The sequence below is a fragment of the Rattus rattus genome, chromosome 13 (assembly GCF_011064425.1).
Source record: "Rattus rattus isolate New Zealand chromosome 13, Rrattus_CSIRO_v1, whole genome shotgun sequence".
Classification (NCBI taxonomy): domain Eukaryota; kingdom Metazoa; phylum Chordata; class Mammalia; order Rodentia; family Muridae; genus Rattus; species Rattus rattus.
The window spans coordinates 70,099,647-70,121,699 of record NC_046166.1 but is presented as its reverse complement, the minus strand read 5'-3'; the positions used below and the strand labels follow the sequence as shown (position 1 = coordinate 70,121,699).

At 51.8% G+C, this 22,053-nt stretch overlaps 1 protein-coding gene across 1 annotated transcript in view; it reads right to left on the bottom strand.

The window, feature by feature from the left end:
• Positions 1–22,053, bottom strand: part of Rasa3 (RAS p21 protein activator 3) — a 116,428-nt gene that overhangs the window by 17,354 nt on the left and 77,021 nt on the right. Inside the window, exons 4-14 of the mRNA XM_032918738.1 lie at positions 21,443–21,537; positions 14,257–14,333; positions 12,314–12,394; positions 11,813–11,885; positions 7,834–7,910; positions 6,220–6,324; positions 4,883–5,039; positions 3,965–4,113; positions 2,832–2,946; positions 1,288–1,362; positions 540–663 (exon numbers count right to left, since the gene is read on the bottom strand). Of these exons, the coding sequence (XP_032774629.1) occupies positions 540–663; positions 1,288–1,362; positions 2,832–2,946; positions 3,965–4,113; positions 4,883–5,039; positions 6,220–6,324; positions 7,834–7,910; positions 11,813–11,885; positions 12,314–12,394; positions 14,257–14,333; positions 21,443–21,537 (1,128 nt within the window). The remainder of the gene's footprint in view (positions 1–539; positions 664–1,287; positions 1,363–2,831; positions 2,947–3,964; positions 4,114–4,882; positions 5,040–6,219; positions 6,325–7,833; positions 7,911–11,812; positions 11,886–12,313; positions 12,395–14,256; positions 14,334–21,442; positions 21,538–22,053) is intronic.

Below are 22,053 nucleotides of genomic sequence, written 5' to 3'. Positions count from 1 at the left end.
ATCTGCTTGGAGTGGTAGATATGGGGCCTGGAGAGGTGTGGGTAGGGCAAGGGTTGGGCTAGGAAAGGTCAGTAGCACAGGGGTATGGGGTTGGAGGCCTGAGAGGTCTGATCTGGTCTGCATAGGACAGGCCTATAGGGTCCAAGAACTCTGGGGAATATCCTGGTGTGGAGGGAGGCTTCCATGAGAATATGGTGGGGTTTTTTTGGGGGGGCGGGGGTTTTTTAAGGGGAGCTGTGGGGAAGGCATCTCTGTGTTTCCAGGAGCCAGCATTAGGAACAGGTCTGAGGAAGAGGGTCCCCAGGAAAGCTCTTCCCAGATACCCTGACACAAGGCCCCCAAGGGGGTTGGTTTTCTTAGCAAGGCAGTGATTCAGAATTCTTGACCCCAAGAAGAAAACATGCAAAGGCAGTTCTGGAGGGGGACACGCTTACACTGAAGGAGGACTGGCGCTCCTTCCCAGAAACCGGGGGATTCTGAGCGTGATGTCTGGTGTGGCTGAGCACATCCCCCTAGCGTAGCCCTGCTGGCCCGCTCACCTTGGAAGCGCTTGGCAGCTGCCTCCCGCAGGGAGAAGAAGATATCACACATGACGGTGGGGCAGCTCACCCCCGACTTAGTGATGACATTGAATATTCGATCCACATACTGCCTCAGGCTCTCCTGCAAGAGTTGGGCATAGACCCAGTGTCTCCCAAGGCCAAGACAGCCTCAGCCATGCCCCGGACAGTGGAGCCCAGCCCTCCGTGATGTTTGCAAACCCTCCCTGTAATGATCTGTATTGGGTGAGTACAGTGGCCCAGCCCCCGGGTCCTTTTGCTCAGCATCACTGAATGTAGACTGAATTTCAGGAGGATCAAGGAACCTGCACTTCTGTTTGGAAGTATGACCCCAATGAAGTCTGGTCTGTAAGAACTCGTAAGGGGACATTAACGCATGGGAGTCCCTTGAGGCACCTGACATCATCCATATGAAGAGGCTTGTTTGTCCCGAGTGGGAAAGGGTGGAGTTCATGGGTCAGGTCCGGGCCCTCAGGAGACAGTGGGAGCTGTTGGAGCCTCTAAGAGGCTAATGAGTGGAGCAGTGGGGGACGGGGTAACAGGGTATTTGATGACGACAGTTCCTGTGAGCTCGATACTGTACTCAGGTTCAAGGGCCAGGGAAGCGGTTTAGGGCCCAGCTATCACCACCCTGACTGAGATCTTCAAACAGTGTCCACGCAGCCATGAGCAGAGCCCCCAGAGGACCAGCCTTGGAAAATGTCCCAGAACAAAGCAGGTGCCTTACCATGTTGTTCTCAAGGTTTTCGCCATCTTTCAGCTTCACAGGGTCGATCTCACAGGACTTGTGGCTCTGGCAGATCTGGAAGAGTGTTAAGATGTGCTGCACAGCAGGGCAGATGAAGCCAAGAGGCTTCTGAGGAAGCTGGCCCTCCTAGAGGCTACTCCACAATGGACGCTGGACAGCTATGGGCATTGGGGAATACCACTAGACTTGGGCTGGGCTGCAGCTGCCTTAAGGACCATTCTTGACCCAGTGTAGCCCCCAGTCACCCTACAGAGTCCCATGAGGTCCCACAGAGTAGACAGCTGCTGTACACGGGCTGCTGAGAGGAACCAGTGAAGCATGGGGACAAGGCCAGGAAGCACAGCCCTCCCTCTGTCCTAGCCAAGCAGTGGGCATTGCCCCAGGACTAGACCGCATTGCTTGGTTTACTCGTGAAGAGACACTTCAAAGGTTTAAGGACATTTTTCCTCTCGAGTATGCCAAGGGTTCTGCTCACAGATAAATCACTATTCTAGTTTACATTTTCACACACGACAAAGAACTTGCTTTTCGCAATCTGCCTTACTGGAGAGGCGTCCAATAAGTCATGTGAGGGGTGGAGTTATGAGAAGGGAGCTGTTTGGATATGAAAGACATCCTAAACCACAGACATGGACAGCCTGGGCATTAGTACAGATCACAGAGGCAGCCCTTAGGGACCGAGGAATCAACAGCACGTGAGAAGGATTTCCTGAGAAGAATGAGGTTTCTCTTAAATGTTCCTCTGTCTTTAGCAGTGAGGAAATATCATTTATCAATCATCTATTAATCTATCATCTATCTCTACCCATCTATATATACCTATCCATCTATCAATCATCTATATCTAACTATTCATCTATATATTATCTACCTATTTATCATCTCTATCTATTTGTCCATTTATTATCTACCATCTATCAATCATCTCTATAGCTATCAATCTATCAATCAACCAATCTATCTATCATCTGTATCTAACTATCTATCATATCTATCTATCTATCTATCTATCTATCTATCATCTATCTCTACCTACCTATTATATTTCTATCCAACTATCATCTATCAATCATCTATATCTAACTATTCATCTATATATTATCTATCTATCCATCTACCTATCATTTATATCTAGCTATCATCTATCATCTACTATCTCTATATTATCTACCTATTTGTCATCTATATTATTCATCCATTAATTATCTATCAATCATCTATAGCTATCGATCTATCAATCAATCCATCATCTATAGCTGTCAATCCTATCTATCTATCTATCTATCTATCTATCTATCTATCTATCTATCTATCTATCATCTATACCTATTCATCTATCCCTCCCTCATTCCATCCCTCCCTCCCTACCTATCACCTACATCCATATAGCCATCGGAAAGCAAAGAGGATTCTGGGATATATACAACATGTCCTCTATGAGAGCTAGTGACGTCCCTGTGGGTGGCTGGGTAGCTTTGCCTCATTACCCAGTCACCATGCTGAAGTGGCCAGGGCCATCTCACCTCCTCAATGGTGGGCTTCAGGGTCACGTGGAGATAGTGCATGCCCGCCAGCTTCATTGTCTCATCTATGCACTTAGAGGTCAGTGAGTTTCCTCGGAAGATGGTATTGGGGTCCCTGGAAAACAGGACTGGGGTGATGTGTGCCTAGCCAAGGCCTGAAGGGAGCAAAACCTCCTGAGAGCCTGGTCACTGGGTGGGGTCATGGATGCTGGCAGGCCTGGGGCTCTGTGGGAAATAGCCTATCTCGACTATTGCTACTGATGTGCAGAGCTGGGCGGAGCCTGCCTCCTCCTGTCCACAAAGGACACATTGGCTTTGGTAGCAAAGTCTCAGGCTGCATACGAAGCCAGGTAGTCAGTGGCTACTGATCAGCCTGCCCCCTTTGCTCTGGCTCCTTCCTCATCAAGGGCGTCTTGGGGTAAGCCTTGCTAGTCCAGGGAGGAGCAGACCCAGTAGTGGGGCTCGCCAGGGTGATAGAGCTTGTCCTTGAAGCCCTGGGGCCCAGCCCACTCCCTCCCCACCCTTTCTGGATCTTTCCAGAAAGATATCTGTTAAAGAGGGCCGGAAACCTGTTGGGCTCCTGAAGATCCTGACACCCTCGCTTCCTACCAATGCTGTGCACGGACACAGTTTAGGATGGCTATTTTTGATATCTTACTACTGGGTACCCAGGAGCCCAGCTTCCCATCAAGGATGTAGATAGGTGGGGGGGGGCAGCAGGATCAAGTGGAAGGAACAAAGTGGAGTGGATCTCTGTATGAGGCTGGGGTACAGGGAAAGTAGCATGGAGGTGGGAGGGGCATGAGATGGGAGGGGCATGAGGTAGGAGGGTCATGGGGTGGGAGGAGCATTAGATGGGAGGAGCATTGGGTAGGAGGGGCATGAGTTAGGAAGGTCATGGGGTGGGAGGAGCATGAGATGGGAGGAGCATTGGTAGGAGGGGCATGAGGTAGGAAGGTCATGGGGTGGGAGGGGCATGGGGTGTTAGGGGCATGGGTGGGAGGAACACAGGTGGGAGGAATACAAGGTGGGAGGGTCATGAGGTAGGAGGGGCATTGGGTGGGAGGAGCATAAGGTGGGAGGAGCATGAGGTAGGAGGGGCATGAAGGGGCGGGGCAGCAGGGGGCACTCACTGGGTCCTCTTCACCTCTGCGCTAGCGATGGCACTGATGAAGGGCACTACCCTGCCATAGTGCAGCAGGAGCCGTACCAGCGGGATGGCTGCCTCTTGCTTATCTCTGCACACCTCCCCGAGGATGTGAGCTGCTGAGGCTGAGACAGGCTGGGCAGAGGGGTAGTATGAGCAGTGAGAACATGATGTGGTACCCACAGTGAGCCCATGATATGGTGCCCACCCTCAGCAGGTTGTACCCCATCCAGAGGCTAACACCTGCTGACGCCAGACCTTCACCCTATGGTCACATGCATGAGATCACAGGGAGGCCACCCTGCAGAGGACTCGCCCCTTCTGTGGTTTCCTTCCCAGCTACTAAATATCCCACAGCTCTTTGCGGAGAAACCTTATGAAAACCTGTGTTGACACCTCTAGTGCAGTGGTTCTCAACCTTCCTAATACTGTGACCCTTTAACATTGTTCCTCGTGGTGACCCCGTCCCCCACAACCACAAAAATTATTTTCATTGCTACTTTGTAACTGTAACTTTGTTACTGTTATGAACTGTAATGTAAGTATCTGATATACAAGATATCTGATATGTGACCCCTGTGAAAAGATCATTTGATCCTTAAGGGGTCACGACCCACAGGTTGAGAACCACTGCTCTAGCATGCCCTTGCCAGCGTGAATGTGGTGCACGCATGCTCCCACCAAACCCCAAATCAAGTGGGGCAGGATTTGGAACAGCCAGAGTAGGTCAGGAGAGGGTTAAGAGTCACATGCACAGCAAAATGGGTACAAGCACACAGGTACTGGAAACAGAGTGGCAATGGTTCAGTAAGCTTTGATAGGCCGAGCCTGATAGGTGGGCACACAGGGCAGGTTTTTGGAGAGGGGTTTGGGGCCTTCCCCAGTAAATATGGCTGACACACACCTCCACATCCGCAGACTTCAGTAACAGGTCACGTAGTGGGCTGTAGTACTCAGAGGAGAAGACGTGGTCTTCTGTGTAAACTACGTTTAACCTCAGCGACCCTAAGTCATCTGGCTTCACGCTCTTACTGCCATTGTCTCGGGGCTGGAGGAAGTACCTGGGAAGGAAGGACGTGGGCCAGCAGGTGAAGGGAGGGTCCTCTTAGGGTGTTTCCAGGGAAGCCCAGTGCCTCCCCTAGACATCCTGTGCTGTCACCGATGGGTCTCGGGCTCCAGGGCTATTGTCCAGGATACCGTGGGGGGCATGGCCACCTGGGCATTTCCTGTAGCAGAACCACAGACTTACAGGCTGGGCAGAAGCTGAAGCAGGAAGGATGAGGGAGGAACTAGGAAAGAGAGAGGAGCTGCTGGGAGAAGAGAGGGCCAGGAGGCCAGGAGCTTTGGTAGTCAGCATCCTCTGAGGATGGCGCCCCCCATGCCATGGCAGTGCTCAGAACAAATGGGAGCCATCTTAACACAAGTATGGCTCTCACAAGAGAGACCTGAGTTGTGCTGGTGGTCTGTTTCCCTCCAGGGTTTCCTGAGGCTTCTCTCTGTGTGTCAGCTCACACTGGCCATCCCTTCTCGCTGGCTGGGGAGGAGCCCTGTGTGAACCTGGCCATGGAATTAGCAGGGGACCTTTGCACAACTAGAAGTCAATTTCCTGGGACCAGGAGTCGACTTTGTACCTTCAAAGGAACACCTGGCATGGGACATTGGGCAACAGGACCCTGGGCTCCATGGGGTTCGTGTCTTAATGGGAACAAACATGGGATAAATAACGGGGCACTCTTGCCCAAGCCTGAGTGTCTGGAGGAACCAGAAAGACAGCCATGAGGAGCAAAAGGAAAGCTTTCTGAGTACCTGAGTGGGCTCCAAGGCAGAGAGAAAAGTTTGTCTGGAGAACCCATGAAGACCCACAACACCCTGCAAACCAGCCCTAACCGGGGACCTCACACAATGAGGAAGAGCATCCACAGCAAAGCACCCACGAGACTGTTGACACGTTCTTCCAGAAGAGGCCCAAAGCTGCGCACAGCCCTAAAACGTGCTTTTAACTGGACCCTTCTTTGCCATTAGGTTCCCAGAAACAATGGCCTTCCCTTCAGTTCGGTGAGCTCTCTCCGTCTGCTGAGTGTTACCCTACTGTAAGAGCAGAAGCCTGGTCAGCAAGCCGAACTAAGTGAGAGCGGGCCGTGGTAGGTGAGGGTCAAAGGTTAGCCTGGAGGGGCCGGGGTAGCCTCTGCAGTTTGAAGCTGTCCTGCACTCCCCGCCCAGTACCTTGACAAGCACACGTACCAGGCTTCATAAGAGCTGGCGTATCGCAGCACATGGAGAGGGATCCTCAGCTCCCCGAGAAACTCATCCCCAAACTTCAGGTTGCTGGCGTTCCAGAGGTCAACTCTGAGAAAGATAAGCAAGTGTCATTCCACTGTCTCAAAGCAGGGCCACCGAGTGGGCAGGGTGGAGGCAGCCCAGTGTGGGCAGTGTGGAGTGAAGGCCTCCAGCTCTCAAGTGGATCTGTTTAGACTTTCACCGAGAGCAGGTGAACCAGGCTGCACTGTGGAGTGGAGATTTCGATTCTCAGTACAATGGACTAGCAGTGGGCAGACAGCATACCTGTGTCTGGGACCTAGTAGGGACCCCCAGCTCAGTCTGTGGGAGGGAACTACTGGGGGTCACTACCGATGGTGGAGCCAAATAGCTGTTCCAGATCTTGTCTGTGACCTGGTAGTAACCCAAGGACCCTAAACAAACATTATAAATCTGCAAAGGCTTTGGTGCTGATCTAGTGTTCCTGCAGGCCCAGCACACAGGGCTAATGGCTATGTCGTAAGGCTGAGCAGATGCCCACAAGAAAAAATAGCAAGCCAGGAGAGATGCTTCACCACGGCTATACCTAGGAGGGATACTAGACACCCGAGAGCCCATCTTTGAAAACTTAAGAGCCCTGCTGTTGTCTCCAATGACTACTAGACTGTAGGGTGTGAAGCATGACCAAGGTGTACCCTCTGGAGGGCCTGTATCCGGGTCCCAAGGAGCCACAAGCTATAGTCTCAGTCATGGCAGTGTTCATTGCTTCTTGGAAAAATGGGCCACTCAGGGACGCCCTCTTCCCAAGAGACCGTTCCTTTGTTCCCTCAGATCAGGGGCTGAAAACCTGCATTGGAATAACAGTGGGCTGGGTGGGTACCCACCACCACTCATTACTCGGCAGGGTTCAAGGCCAGAGAGCTGAAAGTCTCCTAAGGCTCTACCATGCCTTGGCTGTTAGGGCACTGCTATGGAAGAGGATGTTTTAGAAGACAGAGCTTCCCTTCAGTCATCTTCGCCAGCCACACAGGGCATACCTGCACGACCACGGGCTTCGCCTAAGACGTGTATGTTGGAGCCCACCCCTATGACGAAGCTTGATCACACCATGGCCAGCATCCTCCCCCCAAACAACTTAGATGGATCTAGGAATCCACAGGGGGAGCATGTGGTGCATACCAACCTTGACAGAAGACTTGGTTTCTATAGCAACAGAGCAGGAAGACCCACACAGGACCCACAGGGGACCCAAAAGGAGTCAGTAACATCAGAGGAGATGGCTCTGCAGGGGTAGCCAAAGCCTCGGGGACTTATGAGACTCTGCTCAGAAAAGAGACTGGAGGAAGGGATCTTCCAGTTGCTAACAGGCTTTCCCATAGGGCAGTGCCGAGGAGAAGTACGGCCTTGGTCCCTGGCTGTTTCTAAAATTAATCCTAGACCTTTGTGGGTAGCAAGCACAGGGGGTGGAAAACAAGCACTGGAATGAGACCCCCAAACAGCTATTGCTGTGATGGGCCTGGGTTACCTCCACAGTTTGGAACCTGGTCAAACGATTAGCCCTTGCTGCCAAGATGCTAACGCCCTCGGTCAGGCACTCACCGGATTTCAAGTTTGTCAACGTCCTCCTCCTCGAAGTCGAAGTGGGACTTTTTGCTGTAGCTGCAGGGTCTGGTCACCTGCAGTCAGAGGGCAAGAAGGAAATGTCAGACTCCTCGGCCAGGCAGCTGGGAGTACACAGCCTGGCATCCCACACGGAAGGACCATACGCCTTGCCCGCCCATGAGAATTTGAGCTGAGAGTTTCCAGATTAGGAAGTTGCCCTGAGGGCACACCAAGCCTTGGCAGGAGCTGATTTCTCAAGAGGGGGCAGGAACATGTGTGTGGAGGCAGCTTCTTCTGTCTCTAAACTGCCCAGAGTTCATGACCTTGCAGGCTCCAATGCTTCTTGTCCTGTCATGAGGCAGGAAGCTAGACCTACAGGGCAGTGAGCTGGGCTCTTAGAGTCTCCCTTTTACTCTCAAGACAGTATGGACAATGCACACACATGCGCACGTGCACACACACACACACACACACATACATACACACACATGCACACACCAACATACACACAGTAGATCCGAAAAGAGTGACCAGTCCACTGTGGTGGTTCAACCTGTCTTCCAAGCTCAGTAAGTCGTTCTGGAGAGTCTACACTCTGGGAGAGGTCAGAAAACAGAACACAATCTAACACCCTTTATATCTGATGCTTTGGAATGGGTGAGCTCCTGTAACACAACAGGCTAACCACAGCATCCAGGAGGTGAAGCCAAGGGGATCAGAAATTCAGAGTCTCCTCAGCTACACAATGAGTTCAAAGGCAAAAATAGTGATGATGATGGAGGATGGATGATGATGGATGATGGATGATGATGGATGATGGATGATGATGGATGATGGATGATGGATGATGATGGGTGATGGATGATGATGGATGATGGATGATGATGGATGATGGATGATGGATGATGATGACGATGGATGATGGATGATGATGACAATGGATTGGATGATGGAGATGATGATAATGATGATGACGACGACAATCAGGTGTTGGTCGGACTGGAATTCAGGCTAAAGAGCCGGCTCCGTTTTGACCACGCAGTGCACGCTGCTGCTTCACACAGCATCCTTTGCAAGGATTGGAGGGAAGGTTTCTGCTCCAAGTCCTGATCTTGAACTTGACACTCACATTCCTTAATCACGAGCTTTAATTTACTGGATGTCGTACATCCAGTACGAAAGCCATCTGCCTTCCTCCTGAACACCACCCCTAACTGTCTCAACTGCTCATCCTAGAAACACCCATCGGGTGCAGGGGTCTTCCTACACCAAACTGTCCTGGTACCACTCTGGTATCACTTGGTCCCTACCGACTCCCTGTCTCCTCACTCAAGATGTCGGGCACATCCCTCAGGGGTGCTCGGAGAAGCAAGTCCCATCTCAGCCTTGGATATCCCTCAAGTATCACCTCCCCAGGCAGGCTCCAGGCTTTCCCACCACCCTCTCTCCCCAGCGAGGAGGACCCTAAGGGAAGTCTAAGAAGAAATCGGGAAGCTACTTCCTCCTAACCCGTACTCTATGGGGGGGCTACATGGTCAGTCAGGCAGCTAACTTTCTTCCCATGACCCCCAAGTCTGTCTCCAGCTTAGGTCAAACAGTGATTAAGTCAAACAGGAACCCTGTCAGCTGGCTGTAGCTGCTGAGTCATTGGACAGAAAGATTGGCAGCAGCAGCACCTGGAGTCTGAAATGGGAGGGGCAGGGACCCCGCCTGCCTTCAGCTGTCTTCTAAGTGCCCAAGACATGGTTCTCAAGCTTCTCCAGGACATTGAGTTAATCCTATGGGCTGGAGCTCCTATCTCTCTAGCAAGTAAATTGGCCACGCTCAGCTCCAAAGTACAAGGCCTCACACAGTAGGTACACTGTAGAAATGAGGTTGCTACCAGAGCAGATATGGTGTTAGAGGTCTCTCTCTACTCCTACCATTTTGTAACATCCTAGTGGGGACCCTGCAGGGGCCGCAGACAAGGCCAGACACTGCTGGTTTTGATTTTTCAATACCTACTAAACTCATTTTTTTTTTCTTTTCTTTTTTTTTTTTTTTTGGGGGGCATGCAGCGAACTTTATTGACGGTATTCAAGAGAGAAGGGAGGGCTCCCTAGGCCCCTCCTGTTATTATGGGGCCCTGGGATGGAATTGTGAGGGAGATGCTCAGTGTTGGGGGCTGAGTTGGGACGGGGACTCCTTAGCAACTGAGGGTCTCTCTCTTGTTCTCAGTGTCCTTGCTGGGCTGGGGTGGGTGGTCCAGGGTTTCTTACTCCTTGGAGACCATGTAGGCCATGAGGTCCACCACCCTGTTGCTGTAGCCGTATTCACTGTCATACCAGGAAATGAGCTTTACAAAGTTGTCATTGAGAGCAATGCCAGCCCCAGCATCAAAGGTGGAAGAGTGGGAGTTGCTGTTGAAGTCGCAGGAGACAACCTGGTCCTCAGTGTAGCCCAGGATGCCCTTTAGTGGGCCCTCGGACGCCTGCTTCACCACCTTCTTGATGTCATCAGACCCGGCAGGTTTCTCCAGGCGGCATGTCAGATCCACAACTCACATTTTCTGACCCCAAGTTCATGCACACAGGGAGAGTCTGCAATTGGAGTGGGCGCCCATTGCCTTGTCCCCGCTCTGTGACCTCTCCGCCTGCCTGGATGGCAAGGATTTCCTAGCCTAGCTGCACGGTGGTGAGCCCACCACTCCCCACACTGCTCAGGCTGGAGACCTGCCTTTAGGCCTCTGGCTCCCTGCCTCCATTACAGAGGGGCTCATGGGATTGGCTCTGAGGGTTGTCCCCTGCTCTGACTCCTAACTTGAGTCCACAGTGCCCTTGTCTATGCAGACGTCCAGAGACCCTCGGCTGTGACGGTGCCAGCCTCAGGTTGGGAGCTTACGAGGGCTCTTCAGGAGTCCAGGAGTCCACCCTCAGAAGCCCTGCCCTCCTCAGCACTGCAGCAGACCTCTGCACCACCAAAGCTGGGTGGTTTTTATTTTTTTGAATCTATTAACTGGGTTTGTGTATCTGTGCATTGTGTGTGTGTGTGTGTGTGTGTGTATGTTTGTGTGTGTGTGTGAAAAGTTGATGTAGGATCTTTCCTCCACTGATCCTCACCGTTGTTTTTGACACAGGGTGTTTTTCGATAATTTGGATAATATGGCTGGCCACTGAGTCTCAAGGACCCACCTGTCTCTCCTTACCCTAAGAACTGGAATTATAGCTGCACATGGCCATACCTGGAGTTTTGTGGGTTCTGGGGACCTGGACTCAGGTCTCTTCTGCTTGCTTGTCAAATACTTTACTGACTGAGGCGTCCCCCTCAGGTACCCCCACTTCTTAAAAATGAAGCTACTTAGCATCCCTTAGTCTGGAAGTTGCTACGTAGACCAGTCTGTCCTTAAACCTGTGGCAACCTTTCTGAGTGCAAGGCAGTTACAGATGTTGGCCCACGCGCTGGTCCACAGCCCGTCGTGACGAGAGGCAATGCACCACCTACGTCTTCGCCCTTCTCCTGCTCCATGGTAGGCTCTGGGGATGGGAAGTGAGGCTCTGTCTCCCTAGCCTCCAGGACCTGGCGCTGAAGCATTAAGCAGACAGGAGGCACCGGGGCTGAGAGGAGCCTCTAGCCTCACCCTTCTTGACTAGCCTGCTCTGGTTCTAAGAGGCCCCTGGGCGCTCTGAAGCTGAATCATTTCCCCTTTTTCGCTCAAACCCTCACGTTTCCGGAGAAACGAGCCTCACCCAGCCTGGGGAAGCTGTGGCGAAAACAAAAAGCCTCAAAACCAAACAACCTAATCCTGGGTCCTGGTGACGGTGACACGGCCATCTGGAAGAGGCACTTGGCTTTGGTCTCCTGAGGCTGAGGAAACCTCTAAGGGAAACAAACGCCATCTAGATCGGAGGCTCCCTGCACTGGGCCAGTACGGCTCAGAGGGAGATGTGCACCCCATCTCAGGGCCCCGGCTCGAGGTTCTTCCTGCTGGAGCACCGACCTCAAAATAAAACACCTCATCGAACTGGGGGTTGTTGGTTTTCTTCTTCACCTTGGTTTTCTTCGCTTCAGACCTACGGTGAAGAAGGAAGAGTTAGGAGGGGGAGAAAAACAAATGGCTGTCAGCTCCAGATGGGTTTGAAACCAAGCTGTCAAACGTCCATTTGTTTACCACCTTTATTTATCTCACAAGTATTGTCTGTCTCCACTTCCAGATGGTTATGTAAAACGGGGACCTTTTCTGAGCCCAAAATACCCGGGAGAAAGCTCCTAGCAAAGGCTTTCCGTGAAACAAAAGACTCTTACCAAAGCAGCAGCGAATCTCTAAAACCATAAAACACATTCCACTTCAAAGCGTACCTGCCCGCCCGCCTGCTGGAAAGGGTGCCAACCTCTTGGCTCCTGAACTTTACCTGTCCCACCATCCCCCGTCCCACCATTCCCCCACAACCCAGAACGGAAACTCTAGCAGGGTAGGGTGTCGGAAGGAAGGACCACTTGCCTGAAGGGTCCGGCCAACGTCACGGTGGCGTAAGGGTCGCACTGCCCGTTCACAATGGGGAGTCCCTGGCACTCGAAGATGCTGAGACACAGAAGACAGTGATGAGGGAAAGGATGCGCAGGTCGGGTAGACCAAGCCTTTGCTTACTAGGCCACGTGTTCTGAGGCCTGGCAAGTTCTGGCAAGAGTGTGGATCAGAAATGACAAAGGGTTGTGGAAGGACAGAGCAGGTAGCCCTCACCAAACTATCTCTTTGGGTATTGAGTTCACTCGCCACCACTGTCACAGCCCCTCCAAAGGACCTAGGTGACAGCTAAGTACCTGCATGTCACCCGGGACCAGCACTGCCCTTTGACGGTCAGAGGCCTGCATTTACAACTCCTTCATGGGCCCCTCTTGCCTCCCCAGAGTGCAAGTTCTCTCAGCCTGGAATCCCACTGCTGCCTGCACACAGGCGATCTACAGCAACAGACCACGGCTGTCTATACATTTTGGCACCGAGAACCAGTATTTTCCTCCTCTGGCCTATGTGTCCCGTATCTCTGCTACTCTCAGTCTTTCTGCTGACTCGACCTCTCGGTTTTTAGTTCCACTCTCCATTGACACGGACCTTCTGGGCGATGTTAGCCTCCGTGAAGTTTATGAGGATAGAAGAATGCTTCGGTCCCCTGGCTCTGGAGTTTGTGAACTTGCCAAGAGTAGGTGCTGGGAAAACCAAACTCTGGGCCTCTGCAAGAGCAGCAAACGCTCTTAACCACCAGGCCACTCTTCCGCCCCACTCTGGGATCCTTGAGATTCAGAAGCCAGGTTCGTCTGACTTGGAATCAGGGACAGCCCCACACTGTGCACTTGTCTAAGTCCAACTTCAGAGGAATGAAGGCTGGCAAACGCAGGGTGTGTCTGTGTGAGTGACAGTAATAAATGTCCCCGTGTCTCCATTCCTGAACTTTATAAATGAACTTGAAACACAGTGAGTTCCCAGATCTAGAGTTCAAAGTACAGGAACTGTGGCGTTGTGTGTCTAATAGTTCAACTGAACCCTTAGGATGTGCCTGTGCCGAGTTGGTGCGGAGAGGTTGAGTTATGGCGCCACATCCCTGTGAGCTCACCGGGAAAATTCAGTCTATGGAGATGCCTCGGAAGGCGGCACCTACCCTAATTCTTAACCAAGCCTACATGGGAAGCTTGGGTCCCACTGCTGCACTGAGGGCTGGGCTTGCGAACCTTCTCTTGCCATCTTTACTGGACCGCTGAAGGCAGCTAGGTGTGTCCAGTGGCTGCTACAGGATTAATCTCTGTCCCCCAGATTCCCTTCTCGGGGTCACTCTCCTATATCCTCATGGCAAACAGACCTTTCCTCTTAGCTGAGACCTCCTCACAGCTCCTGAAACATAGCTCAGCCACTTGTCAGTTTCACCGTGCGGTGTTCTACCTTGTTAGGATACAGCACAAGGCCTTAACCTAACCGGGGCCAAACAGGTCTCCGTTTTTTGTAAGTTACCTGGCCTCGGGTATTTTGTTACAGTCATAGAAAAAGTATGAATGCAAAATGGAATGTATCTATCTATACGCCCCTGGAGCCACAGACAGCTATATGGCCCGCCACCCTTATAGAGGGACTACTGAGTGTTCTGCTGCAAAGTCCGGGGACTAACTTTAGCTAGGAGTGACCTCATACATCCATACGCACCCATGTGACCTCACTGCTGGTGCTCCTGTCCCCTGCGTGCCCACTCTCTTCTGTTTCTAGTTCTGGAAAGTAGTGCCCACCTCTTAGCTCGAGTGTGGTATGAAGTATTAGTATGAAGTATGACTGAGGAACTCAGGCTATCTGTGAGAACTGTATATCATGCCCAGGGTGGGCATCAGCTCCATGGGGGACAGGCAGAAGGGATGAGAAAGGCCACCTCTGGGGAAATGAGGTTGTGTCCCTGCGTGACTTACCGTGCAGCGAGTTTGTGACAGACAACACCAGTGTCCGTAATGACCTCACTCAGTCTCAGCTCCAGGTGGACCTTGCCCTGTAAGGCACAAGGACAGTGTCACGAGCAGACAAGGCTTGTGGGAAATCTGTGGCCCTTCAAGTGGCTGGCCTTTGTGTCAGAAGTTGCCAAACCTAGACTCGGGCACGAAGAGAGTGGGTGCAGCCCACTGGTCTTATACTGGCTCAGGGGTAATGGGCCGGAGAACATTAAAAAAGGACACGTGGTCCCTAGAAGTGCTATGAGTGCTTACGTCCAGGGTGTGTGGTAGTGAGACACGGTAGGAAAGACTCTCCCAAGAGGGCTGCAATCTCCACAGGAAGGCCAGAGCATCCGTGAAGAATGTTAACTTTCATGGATGCTTCTAGAAGGGCAACAGGTAACTGCCAACCCCAGCCTCCTGCTGTTTCTCTCCATAGTCACACCATGAGCATGAAGAAGGAGAGGCGTCAGGAGGATAAGACTGCTCCCCAGGAGTACCCACGTCGGGGAGGCTAAACCAGGCAGTCTCCAAGGCTTCTTATGTTTGAAAACCTTTGGGCTTCGGAGGCTTCAAACAAGGCCTTGCCTAGGAGAGCCCAAAATTGTTACCTTAGTTCACAACAAAGACATCTTGCCATTCTGGGTCACCGTGAGCTAGTCACCTTATCGAGTGTAATTCTGTTGGTAGCCCCTCAGGAACTACTCAGTGATCTCAGTTAGGTGTAGCATCCCTTCAAAGACAGTGAACCTCAAACCTCACCAAAATCCTATGTCCTACTGTAAAAAAAAACTATGACTCTCCTAAGAGAGAGAGAGTACCTAACACTTGGGTGGTTCGCTTTCTGTGACTGTTTGTGAAATCACACCCATGCTCTCACAAGTGTGAGAATCACACCAACACTCTCATGTGTGTGTGTGTGTGTGTGTGTGTGTGCATCACACCTAGACCCTCACACACGTGAGGATCACACCCGTGCTCTGCGTCTTTCTTCTGAGAGCTTTTGCCTCAACCTCGGTGCCGAAGTCTATATTCAAATGTAAACTCCATTAAATCCCAGCTCTGCTTCCCACTAGCCAGTCCTGAAATTCTCTCTTGCATTGAAGCCACAAATCCTGATTTGACTTGAACTGAAGTCTCTAAATGTCTGGGGACACTCCTTCAGGCTTCTGAGGTGACAGTGGGTGCTGGGTCTCCTGCCTTTGCCACCTCAAAACGCTGGCATAAGGTGCCAGGGTTGTCTTGGTCAATTTGACACAAAGGTATACACATTGAGAACAGAGAACCACCACTGAGAAAGCGTCTCCATGAGGACGGGGCTGCAGGCAAGCTGGTGGAGCATGTCTTAGTCAGTGACTGATGGAGGAGGGCCCAGCCCATTGTGGGTCGTGCTACCCTGGGCAAGCTGTCCTCGACTGTACAAGAGACAAGGCTAAACAGAGAAGTAAGCAGAGTCCCTCCATGGCCTCTGCACCAGCTCCTGCCTCCAGGTTCCTGCCCTGGATGATAGACTGCATGTGCTAAGGTAGAATAAACCTTTTCCTCCCCAAGTTGCTTTTTGCCGTGGTGTTATATATCAAAATAATAGGAACCACTAAGACAGAAGGACCAGGAAGGCGGGTGCCAGCCCTCTCCGCCCGTGTCCCCGCCCTCGGCTGTTTAGTGGTGAGGAAAACCTCCCAACACTAAGAAGCACAGTATCAAGTGTTTTCTGTGGCTCTGGTTTCAAGACTGGTGGAGTTTGCCCCAAGCTCCTGCCCAGAGGTTGAGCGTCTGCAGGCTGGGGAAGGGGCCATCCCAGGCCCCTGAAGTTGGCCTTACCACCAGCAGGCCATTTTTAGGACCCAGCTGTGAGCTGTTCAGATGGATGGAACTCAGTTCGTCTTTAGCCTCCTCCGAAAGGCAGAAGCGCTGGGGTGAGGTCGATGACCCCACCTCCCACAGCTGATGGCAGCGGCCTTCCTGTTTCCTGTTTGTCCCACACAGTAGCAGCGCCCCAAGACTCAGCACAAACACCCCTCACAAGGGCGGCTCCCACCTCAATGAGCAGTGGCTTCCGTTTCTAGAGGTCTGGGAGAGGCCAGAAGGAGGTGAAACGGGCGACTACACTACGACCCCCCCTCTGCACCATGAAGCTGCTCTAGGCAAGCCTGTGGCCAGAAGTCACACCGGTTCCAGCCCTGTCCATGACGGGTGTTGCCTATAAGGCGAGGTGTCAGGGTGGAGGCTGGGAGGTGCCTCTTGCCCTGTGGTCAGGAGGCACACAGCAGCCCATCTGGTTTACACCTGTATTTCAGCCCTTCAGAGTCATACTCATTGTTCCCAGGTCCCAGATCTGGGTCCAGTTAGCTTCTACGCCACAGGGGCAGGTGCCTTCCTTTTCCTCAAGACCGACTGAAGGGCAGACGGGTGGCTTCCAGTGCACTGCGATCTGAGAGACAAACACTAGTTGATGGTCCAGAAAGGAAGCGCCACAAATCCTGCCTCAGGTCCTAAGAGGAATCCCAAGGATGTTCATGAACAGAGGTGATGACAGGTGGAGAAGTTCCACTGAGTGAGGTCCTGAGAGGAGCTAATCAGAGTTCCTAGACCTTGTCATGCAGCAGGGAATACCGTACTGAGTTCATCGGGGACAAGGGACGTACCCTTAGCGCCATTCATCAGGTCCACGGGGGACAAACCAGAAAGTCCGCTCTCAGAACTCACAGTAACAGAACTAGGAACTGGTACCCAAAAGAAACGCGCCAAATACATAGAGGGTACAATGGCTTCTCAATACCACGCTGATAAAAGAAGCCTCAAGGCGAATTTAAAAGTATTTTTTAAATAAATGAAAATGAAAGTACGGCTTTATCAGGATTTGTGGGAGTCACAGAAACATTGTATCAGAGGGCTCTTCTGGATACTAGCTGCGCGCTCTGGGAAGGAGAAAGACCCAGGATCAGTAAATTAGGACAGAGTTAATCCTCCGAAAGCAGAAATAACCAAACGCCGGATTAGAAGTAGACACACACACACACACACACACACACACACACACACACACACACACGCCCCAAAAACAAAATCTGAAAGCAGGAAGTGAGAGGAAATCAAAACCCCAATCAGATCCGCTGAAGAGATTGTGAGGTGATAGACGAGCAGTCAGGTTACCCAAAGCAAAAGAGAAAGACGAGGGCGAGACCGCAAGGAGGGTGTGCCCGGCCTGAGCATGCCCTGAACACCACCTGTGCAGCAGGCCGGTTGCGGCCCACTTAACACGAGAAGGTGTGTGCTTTGGGAGAGATTGATTGCCACGCCTGTCACGAGGCGGGGACTGTAAGGCTCCAGGCAGATGTATGCAGCTCCGAGCTCTGCTTACTTTCCCTGTACACTTAACTCGTAACAAAGTTTCCAGTTTATTGCTGCCTCTGGAAATGGAGAGGACCCCTGGCCAGGAACCCCAGAGAGAGTGGCTCCGTAATGGACACTCCCCTCTAAAGTAACCCTACCAGTCTGAGCGGTCACTAGGCCAAGGCAGGAGAAACATGGAGATGGCTCTAGGTGAGATCTGCGTAGCAAAGGCAGGGCGAGGCGAGCAAAAATGAAAGGTAGGCCTGGACCAGGGAAGGAAGGAAGTCAATACTTCTCCCAGCCCCCAGGTTCTCAAAACCCCTAGAGACAAAAGCCCTTCCAATGGCAACCTTTTGTATTATCAGACACCACAGAGACACTCCCAAACACTCTGGGAGAGGTGGCATGTCCACCCCTCCTCCGAGCTTCAGGGCCAACCCATATATCCCCAAGATGGCATTTCCTGTATGAACTGCGGATCTAGGGTGACAAACCGTGTGTCCTGACTACGTCACATGTCCATAACCAGTTCAGAAAACACAGATCTGGGAGGCCACAGTAGGGGAGGGGCCAGTGGGTTGAGGACCAGCGCCATCCTTCCCCATAAAACTCAGAACCGGGGGATGCTGGAGGTCGCAGTGTGCCCTGCCAGCTGGAGCCCCTGCAGTCTTGGCAGGGCCATCCCTGTAGCTGACAAGCCTCTGTGAAGGGAGCAGCAGAAATGGCTGATTCTATATAATAAAGTGGCTCACGAGAGGCCTTTGGAAAGCGCCGGTTCCAGAAGGAAGCAAGGCATTTAGCCGTCTTTTTCTCCATGCCTGTGACACATGGTCTCTCTTGTGGGCCCAGTTCCCTCTGTCATCGTGTGTGATTCCTTCCCCATGAATTACAAAACAGGTGGATCCAAGAGCCCAAATGCTGCTCGCTGCCCTTCTAGAAAGAAACTGTTAAATGTGACATTTCAAAACAAGCCGCAGCTGTGGAGCAAAGATGGCGGTTACCATTTAAAGGTCAGACGGAGGGGAGGAGCCGTCTCTCTGAATTCTCAGTCTCTGTGAATGAAGTTCTAGCATTGTACGCACCAGAGAGGGAGCAAAGCCCTACAGAGGCCTACTTATCCCTCAGCCCACCGACAGCAGCTTAGATTTATTTTTTTAATTATTCTTTTGAAATGTATTTCTTTTTACTTTATGTGCGGGGTATTTTGCCTGCGTGTACTGCTGTGTGCAGTGCCTGTGGTAGCCAGAAGAGGGCGTTGGACCCCCTGGAACTGGAGTTTCGGGTGGTTGAGAGCTGCCAAGGGGGTGCTGGGCTTCCCTTCATTGTTGAGCCATCCCTCCAGCCCTTGCACTTGCCTTTTGTGACCCAGGGTCTCAGGGCTGGGGTTAAAGATCTATTTTCAGTGACGTAAGCTTCAAGGGAAAAAAACCCGCCCCAGTGATGTTTTAGTCACCTTCTGGCGTTGATTAAGAAATCCCCCTCCAGACATGAGATTAACCCATGCACCTATTGATAGCTTTATGGTGGCAAAATGGTTCCGAATCTTGACTGTAGTCGCCGTGTTACAAATGTGTACATGGGCTAAGGTTGCAAAGAAATCCACTGATCCAGAGTACCAACAGCCCACATGTTGTCCACGGGTTAACAGGTATGCAAAATGAGGTCCGGGTCCCCAGCCTAAGGAAGGCAGGAATCCTGACACAGCACAACACTCATGGACCTGTGACATAACACTCGTGAAGCAAGACAGTCACAAGAGTCACTCAAGTTCCAAGCAGAGCAGTGGATTCTGGACCTGGTAACCTGGGTTTAATGGGTTGAAAAGAGTTCTGGAGAAGGGTAGTGGAGAGGCACAAATGGGAACCCACATGATGACCCTGAGCTGTACTTAGCAATGGTTAGAGTGGCAAGGTTTGTGAGACATGTGTTTTACTACGCTAAAAATACCGAATAAAGTATGTGTATGTGTTTATTTGTGTGTGCATACCTCTGTGTGTTATATGTGTGTGCATGCACATACGTGTGCACGCATGTATGTGTGAATGTGTGTGTGCATGCACATGCATGTATCTATGTGCGTGTTTGCGTGCATGCATGTGTATCTGTATGCGTGTGTGCATATGTGCATGCATGTGTGTATGTATGTATGCATGCATGTGTGTGGGCACATGTGTACACTGGTGAGATCAGACAGAATAAGTGCACAGTCACGTGACCTGTACCAGCCACGCCAGGGTCTTCACAAATCGCTTCTCATCTTTAGACAGGAAAAAGATAACATCCAAACTTCCTGGACTTCTGTTTGTAGCTTCCTGTGACCCTGCAGTCGTTTAAAAATTAAGTACCTAAGAAACAGCATGAACTTGTCAATGAAATCTAAGTCAAGGAAAACTATGCCTGGAAAGGGATCTGTGAAGCTCAGGGCAGGTGCTGAGCTGACCTTGGCCTTGGGAATCTCATGAGGAATAAGCCTGAAACTCCCAGCAATGGAGAAGCTCCATGAGCCAAGGAGGGAAGGGGGACTGCAGCCTTCAGAAGGCCCCATTTTCCTGCTAGAGAACCATGATTGCCTCTGTGGGTGATTGCTGCGTTGTTTAGCTCCTGCAGCTCAGTGGACCCTCGGGAGGCCAGGTCAATGAGTAGGAAATTAGCTGCGTCCTTCCATGGCGAGATTTCCACAGGTTCATTTGCACCTTGGCTGTGGGATTCTACTCAGTGCCTGGCTTTCTCTCAAGCTGATCTCACTGCCAACTCTATGGGTGACCTTGGACCTTGGCACCCTTGCCCTATGCATAGAAGAGTCAGACTGAGGAAGAGAAACCTTGAGGATGTGGCTTGGCCAGACTAGCCTAGCCTAGCCTGCAGTCTCGTAGTCCTAGGACATAAGGATATCCAGCTCGGAGCTTCCCCGGGTAACTGTTAGTAAATTCTTGCTGCTGAATTCCAGCCTGGGTCTTCACAATATATCTGCCTCATGGACTTTCCCTAGACTCCATCTACATGGGTAAAAACAGCATAAATCCCCATATCCCACAATGCACCCGGCACTGCTAGGTTACATGTAAGTCTACATAGCCTACGAAACCCCCGACTTTATACAGATGAGGAACTGAGACTTGCTGAGGCTGGCCAACTACCCATGTCACTCCTGAACAGGGGAGCTGACTTGTGTGATTGACCCAGCTCCCAGCCATGGCATGGCCACGGCAGGGCACCAGCAGAGTGAGAGGTCACTGCAGCTGCCCTTTATCTAAAGCCAGGGCTCGGGACAAGGGCCACAGTCGTGAACAAGTTTGCACCGTGGGTATATGACCGCTGCTTTATCCCCTCTTACACGCAAGTGCATGAATGGCCACACTAATGATAGAAAGACCAGGCTATGAGGTTTTATGCTGCTCATCAAGGGACAGCCATGCCAGGCCTACTAAACTAAGTGCCCACGATCTCTCCATCCCTGTAAGCTGGGTGCCCCGTCCCAGAGAGTACGCTCTGCAGGCAAGCCACGGGGAAGCTGCCGAGGGGATGGAACCCGGGAGGTTGGCAGTTCCTGTGGCTCAGCTACTCTCACCGGGAATAGCGCACAGAGCGCTACCCAAGTTTACCATTCGCTCTTTGCCTTTTTTTTGCCACCTCCCTCCCCACCTTCTGTATTTTTAATGTTGCTTCCATCTGCCTGACAAAACGCACCAGTAACCAGAGCAACAAACACAACGGAGGAGCGGGCCTGAGCTGGGTCACAGAGGTGAAGACTCAGAGCGCTGGGCCCCCCCTCTCCAGTCTCGGGCACACAGCTTAGAGCTACGTCAACCCGGCCCGGCGCACGTGTGAGTCTCACCTGCACCTCTGAGTCAGCATCCACATGCTGGAGCTGGAACCATGTGTCCCTGTTGTGGTACCTTTGCAAGTCTTCCTTCTGGATGGCCACCTTGCCTGGAACACAGAGAGAGAGAGAGAGAGAGAGAGAGTGAAGGCCATGGAGGAGAAGCTGCGGAAACCCACAGGGGGTCAAGGAGGCTGGACACACTTCAGAACACACACTTCGCACCGGCTTTGGTCAAGGCTGCAGACTTGTGTGTTCACACAGCAGCACTTCCTGAGGGCTAAGTGGCACAGAGCCGGTTTTTATAGACAAGCGCTCTTCCGTCTCGCCTGTGTCTAGGTTGCTGCAGGCTGGCTATCAGAGAAAGGGGCCGGTCTGTTCTCCACCATCAGTGGCTCTGCCAGGCTCCCATGCAGCAGATCTGGCTTTCTACCACTCTGCTGCCTCTCCTTACCACGAAACACAGACAGGAGCAAAACACGCACCCACAGGCTTACGATAATTCGGTGGGAATGTGCGTCCACTAATAAAAGCTGTAGGACGGGACACAAACGTGCATCTTTCATTTACGCATCCTGTGGCATATGTGTGGGCGGCGTGTGCCCATGCACATGTAGCCTGAAGGG